Below are 6,062 nucleotides of genomic sequence, written 5' to 3' on the forward strand. Positions count from 1 at the left end.
TCTTAGAGCAACTCTAACAGAGCCCCTATTTATCGGAACTGAAAAAATCGAGTTCAGTCTCCCGAAAAACACTTTGGTTGCGGATTTAGCGATGGCGCAGAACAGAAACCGAAAAGGGGAACCGAACTCGAAGAAATCAAACGTCGCGGGAAACCAAAATTTGCGATCGCACACGATTTCATCGATTGAAGCTAAATTCGTTCATAATTTGTACAATACTAGGCAAAATACATGCATATTGCACGTACATTACGATCTAGGCACCTAAATTTAACTAGAATTAGCCCCGGAGTGACTATACTGTCACCGGGGAGCTAACCTCGCCGGCGGAGGGTTTTTGCTCGCCGGTCTTCCTAGGCGAGGACGACCGCCGCCACTTCGACGACCGGCGCCTCGGAGGTGCTCCCGCACGCTTGAGGCGTCCCGGCGGCGTCGTCGTCGTCGTCGCCGTGCGGGGGCAGCGCCGGCGCGAGGAGGGCTGCACGCCGCGGCAACGGGGGCGCCTCGGCTTTTGCTTCCGCCGCCTCCTCCGCGCGCGCAGCGAGGTACGCCATCATCTCCGGCCACTTCCGGCCGGCCCTCCTCCATGCGCCGATGGAGCGCCGACGCCTGCTGACCTCCGGCGACGCCCGTGCACCCGGCGGACGCCGAGTGCACCTTCCGGCGCCGGATTGGCCACCTCCCCTACCCACGCGTCTAGCACGTGTCATTCCGGACAGAGGGGAGCTGGCCGAAGCGGCGGCGCGGCCTCGGAGCGGCCGGAATCGCTCGTCGGAGCGGGGACCGGGCGGCGGCGGAGGGAGAGGAGACGGCGGAGGGGAGTAGGGTTTGCGAACCGAACTCCCCTCCGCGATCCCTTTTAATAGGGGCCGTGCGGGGAAAAGTTCGGGCCCCTGAACTCCGTATTCGGGCCGGCCCACGTTTTCGGGCGCTGTTCTGCGCCAGATTCGGCCCGAACCCGTAAATCCGCCGGAAAAGTTCGGTTCCGGCGGGATTTACGGGCTCTGTTAGAGTTGCTCTTACTATCTGCATTATAATTCTGTGGTATTCCTTTTACAATCCTTGTGTTTACTTCCTACTAAATCTCAAAAAATTACCTGCAAAAAGAACACCCACGATAGAGACAAACCAATCCGGAGTTTCTTTGCATTGGCTCCATTTGCTGCAATAGGAAAACAAGAAACATTGCAGTCAATGGACATAAGAACGGATATCGCCTAAGTCATACAATATCCAAGCTTTTTCCTGTCAAACACAAAACTGATGAAAGTAGAGAAACAACAATCAGAAGAAAAAAAACACCTAATGTAACGCCCCAGCCACTCTCAGGCTGGCAGTAGTTACTCATTGCTGCTCTCTAGGCTATAGACTGGCCCCACAGACCAACACAAGTCTTTTCCAACCGAAGGCAAAAAGGCTGAGAACCTAGAAGCCTACAGAACTGAAATTACAGCTACGGCTTGGCCTAAGAGCCATCTGGAGACCTAGATATATCCAAGCTATCTGTGCCATACTCAAGCCCACATGCTTTATATTCACAGTCTTACTGATAAAAAAGATTACCATATTACAAATTCAAAGGATTGCAGAAAATAAGAAAAACGGAAAAGAGAGCAGTGCACAGAGCCACAGATAACTATCAACAAAAAGATGACCAAAATGGAAGGAACCCCAGCATATGTTCCTAGGTGGAAGGTGGGATCTGAACCAGGGTGCTTGATTGCACAACTAAGTGCCAACCATTGAGCTACCTAGGAATTCCCCAATGATTGCAATATTGCCCAAGTACTAAGAATGCTAGTTTCACATAGCGGTGAGCCGGTGAGTGCTACTAGCAGTAAGCACATCTAGGATCGATGACAATTTTTGGTATAGTGTAAGTTCAGCAACAAGTTTAATAGTTATGGTTCACACAGCTACAGATCTGGGAACAGATAATTTCACTAATGTTTTGATATTAGCATTTTTCTGAATAAAGTCGAGACATGCAAAAATTGAATCAAAAAATGCAGCATTCAAGTTGGTGCTACAGTAGCATACATAGAGATTCATGTGTTTAGATGTCTTTCATCACACACTCAGAAAAGGACACAGCTTTGTTTACCTTTAAGAAATGGTAAAATTAAATGCTTCTGTAGACCATCATCAAACTTCTTTGCAGAAACATTTTGCTTTTTACCTCCTTTGGTTACCTATCAACTGAAGTCATATACAAAAGCTGACAAGATAAAAGTTTTAAAAAAAATACAAAAATTATATACCTGTGCATCTGGGTTCACGGCAAGAGCAAGTATGGCACCAAGTGCTTCTGCAAATGAATCTCTAACTGCTGACACATTATCTTCCAAGCCCTATATAATGTTGTCAGACAAGGAACAGATTCAGCTAAAAACACAGCAGCCACTTGTTTTCAGCTTGCAGTGGACTGTGGACATGAGAAATGAGAGGAGTAAACAGTACCTTAACACAACAGGACATTGAAGTATCAAGTTCAGCCATCCCCAACCCAGGCCCACCTATATTAGCAAAGGCCTTCAAGCATCGTGCTGCTGCTACTCTAACAATATATGCTTTGTCACTTATGCCTCCTCGCATGATTATGCGGAAAGCCTCCAAATAAGCTGCACCACTACCACCACCACCAGAGCCTTCCAATGCGTTCTCAAGCAAGAGGAGTGCATCTTGTCTCACAAAGTCCTGAAGTTTCAAGTAAGAAAAATTGCCTTACTGGTACAAAATGAAGCAGAAGCACAAATTTACACCAAACGGTTGGCTGGAGATCAGCATCAACACTCCTAAAAGAAACATTGGATCCTTTGAGACAAGAAAGAAAGTGGGGAATGAAAAGTTCCACAGGTGAACATGTTTCAGATTTACAATACAATCCCCCGAACATGTAGGAAACCTTGTTCTTAGAAAAAAACAAACAGAGAACTCCGCCGGTTAACATAGCCATTGTATTGCAAGAGATAACAAAAATAACATGAATACCCAAAACAGTTAGATAATTTCCTGGAGAAGACACTGGAAGGAGAACAGAAAGAACAGAAAGAACAAGAAACTGAAGGAAGAAAAACACAACCTCATGATACTTCATGAGTTTGGCTACGATGTTTGATGTCTCGATCAATCCTGCGGTAATCTTGCGTCCAAATAAGCGATAAATTTCCCCTAGGCACTGTGCTGCACCTGTAGGAGTTATTGTGTTTTACAATATTAGAAATACAAATTAGGGATTATCACAATGAATAAGCAAACCACAAGATCTTATATGATTATAGTGTGCCTTGTACAAGAAATTGAAGGGAAGTCATCAGACCATTGCACGATACACAATTATACACCATGGTAAAATGCATCCCTTGATCATTACTATACTATTTTAGGCGGTATCATAACATTATAATATAAGCATATCTTCTTATCTGATAAAGGACTTAGCAGTATATGCACCCGATGCGTTCCAAGCACATGATCAAACATCGGGTATATCAGGATAAAAAGCAGTCTCTCTGGCCAACTCCCAAGTGTTGAGGAGCTGAATGAAGGATGGCATATGCATTTGCTTTTTGAGGTCAGCGATCCATTGTGAGTACAGGAGAGCTTCTGCCACCATGTGTTTAGTAGGCAATTGTTTCGATTGAGCGACCGCACAGCCAATTATCCATCCAGAAGTGATCCCTGGAGCAGAATCCTGGTAGCAGCTCTTACTCACTGAATTGAAGGGGCAGAGCAAGCCAGGGCCTGTTTTTGGTTGGCATTGAAGGCACTTCCACATGTGAGCCTTTCAGCACAGTTTGGCTTTGGCACGGCTTAAGATTCTCTGAGATTTGGGAGCTTATCACAGGGGAGCCACCAAAATTTACTTTTTGGAGAGAAACCAGAAGGTTTATTGAAAAGAGTAAATAGGCTTATTTATACCAGCAAAAAATCTCTACTCCGTACCATATTCTTCTTCATATTGAAATACAGAATCACAGGAGCAACGTTGGCAACAGGCAAATGGCAGTGATGGCTTCACCTTCAGGCCTTGTTCGGCACACAAGTTTTTCAGGGATCAGAGTGTTTAGTTGCCTTGGGACAGCACGAAATCTCTGCAAACAGCCACAGAACCGTTCGGCAGGGTGGTTTTCAACCGGTTTGGAAGAGTCCGGCCTCAGTTATTCTTGCAAAACCTGCTATTACACGTGTGAATCAAAACGCTCGGCAGCCCTCGCGTTTTTTTCTGGCCAGCTTGTTGTACGTTTTGTCCACTCCGATTCCCAGCACACGCAAAGAAACGCCCAGCCTAACCGGCCCGAGGCTCCTGAGCGCGCATGTTGACAGTGCGTAGGCATGCAAATTAAGCTAGCTGAACCGGTAGCTGAGCTTAGCAATTGCCCAATCCCCGAGTAAACACGGGTTTTCACCTAAAACACTAGACATATTACACCCTAATCCCTGCCTACCGAACAAGGCCTCAATTGGCAAAGGTGGTGGCGACTTCAAGAGCAAGACAGTGGCTTCGACGGGTCAATCAAGCTAAGGTGGAAACGGCGGTGACGTTTTATGGGTCATCTAAACCAGGGGGGCGACACATTTGGGTGATAGTGTCTCGTCACCTGTGAATCAATTTACCCGGACACAAATAGAGTGATAGCAATGGCTATGAGTGAATTATTCACAGTTCAGCGACTAGAAATTTGTGCACTATAGGGATAAAATATACGAGCTCAATTTTTCAAGATCAATGAACTCATCCCAGAAATTTTGGATCTTCAAAATCGCGTTACTAAGGTGATGTATACGTGGTAAGACCTATAAAATATATTTGTCACGCAGCTATAACACCTCTCGTTAATGTTCCGTAAATCTCCAGCACTACTACTGGTCTCAACAAATAAACGGTGTAGACCCTTAATTTTTCATTCAGCTAATGAGAGCATTTCATGATTTCCCTTTTTCTGGCTTAAAAGACTTGTAAGCTTTTATGTTCCCCTGTTAGTCAGGTCTATACAGATAAATGGATAACTATATTACTTACAATTGCCAGCACATTTCAAAAAAGTCATCCATAGAAGATGAATTGCGATTCCTGACCTGCGCATGCCATGGGATCCGCTCTTTTCCCATCTACCAACCACCCCTGCAAGGTACTCGCTCTTGCGTACACTGATATTGCATCGCCTTTCTGAATTATCCTCCCCATTGCCGATGACGCCAAACGCCGAACCGGGCGGCAAGCGCCAAAGACGAGCAAGGATTGGAGAGCATCCTCGCATTTCCTTTGCCAAAGCTGTATGGTCTCCTGAATAGCAACACAAATATACAATTCAAAAAACCAGACATACTAGGACAGTAGAACCCAACACGTAACCCGAACTAGGATCCTCCGACCCAGCAGCTAGAGACTGCTGGAGCTTCGCGAGGACAGCGGGGTATAGGCAGTGAACTGCCGAAATTGCTCTCCGTGGGGAGCCAATTCAAGCAGATCACGGCCCAGCAGCACCGTTGGCTACTCGCCGGAAACCCGTTCAGGGAGCTCTTGCGGCAACAGCCAGTATACGCGTAAGCAATGGTTTAGCAGCTGGGATCTGGGAGGCGAGATCTAGGGGTACGGGAGATGAGGGTTGGTAGCGACCTTGGGCGCCTCGTCGAGCGCCGATGAGAGCTCGGAGAGGAGGTCGAAGCAGAGGAGCGCGTCGGGGGGCTTCTGCCTGGCCGACGCCACCACGGACTCCAGCTGCGCCACCAGCGCGCCGAACCGCGACAGCGGAATAGGGTCGCCGGCAGCGGCGGCGGCGCCGGCGACGCCGCGCTTCGCCATGGGAATTGAAAGGGTGGGGCGGGAGGGCGTGCGGGTGTTTGGGCCCGATGGCCTTTTTCCGGTACGAGCGAGGCGAGATCAGATGGCAATGAGAGCCAGATCTGGCCACAGTCGACGTGCCGCGTGGTTAGAGTCCGTGTACCGGTAGGAGGTGGTCACCTAGGGTGTGTTCGGTTTGAGAATTTGCTGGAACGGGATGGAACGTTCCGCGCGTGAGAAGGATTCTCGTGTTCGGTTTCGGCAGGGAATGGAACCA

General features: G+C 47.8%; 1 protein-coding gene across 3 annotated transcripts in view; it reads right to left on the reverse strand.

Moving 5' to 3' along the window:
- Nucleotides 1–5,806, reverse strand: part of LOC124691573 (protein SWEETIE) — a 35,267-nt gene extending 29,461 nt beyond the window's left edge. For all 3 annotated transcript variants that reach the window (XM_047224869.1, XM_047224874.1, XM_047224863.1), the window contains exons 1-7: nt 5,621–5,806; nt 5,080–5,287; nt 3,083–3,189; nt 2,461–2,697; nt 2,262–2,351; nt 2,105–2,192; nt 1,098–1,162 (exon numbers count right to left, since the gene is read on the reverse strand). In XM_047224869.1, coding sequence (XP_047080825.1) covers nt 1,098–1,162; nt 2,105–2,192; nt 2,262–2,351; nt 2,461–2,697; nt 3,083–3,189; nt 5,080–5,287; nt 5,621–5,806 — 981 coding nt within the window. The remainder of the gene's footprint in view (nt 1–1,097; nt 1,163–2,104; nt 2,193–2,261; nt 2,352–2,460; nt 2,698–3,082; nt 3,190–5,079; nt 5,288–5,620) is intronic.
- Nucleotides 5,807–6,062: the final 256 nt, after the last annotated feature.

Source organism: Lolium rigidum, chromosome 1 (assembly GCF_022539505.1).
Source record: "Lolium rigidum isolate FL_2022 chromosome 1, APGP_CSIRO_Lrig_0.1, whole genome shotgun sequence".
NCBI lineage: Eukaryota > Viridiplantae > Streptophyta > Magnoliopsida > Poales > Poaceae > Lolium > Lolium rigidum.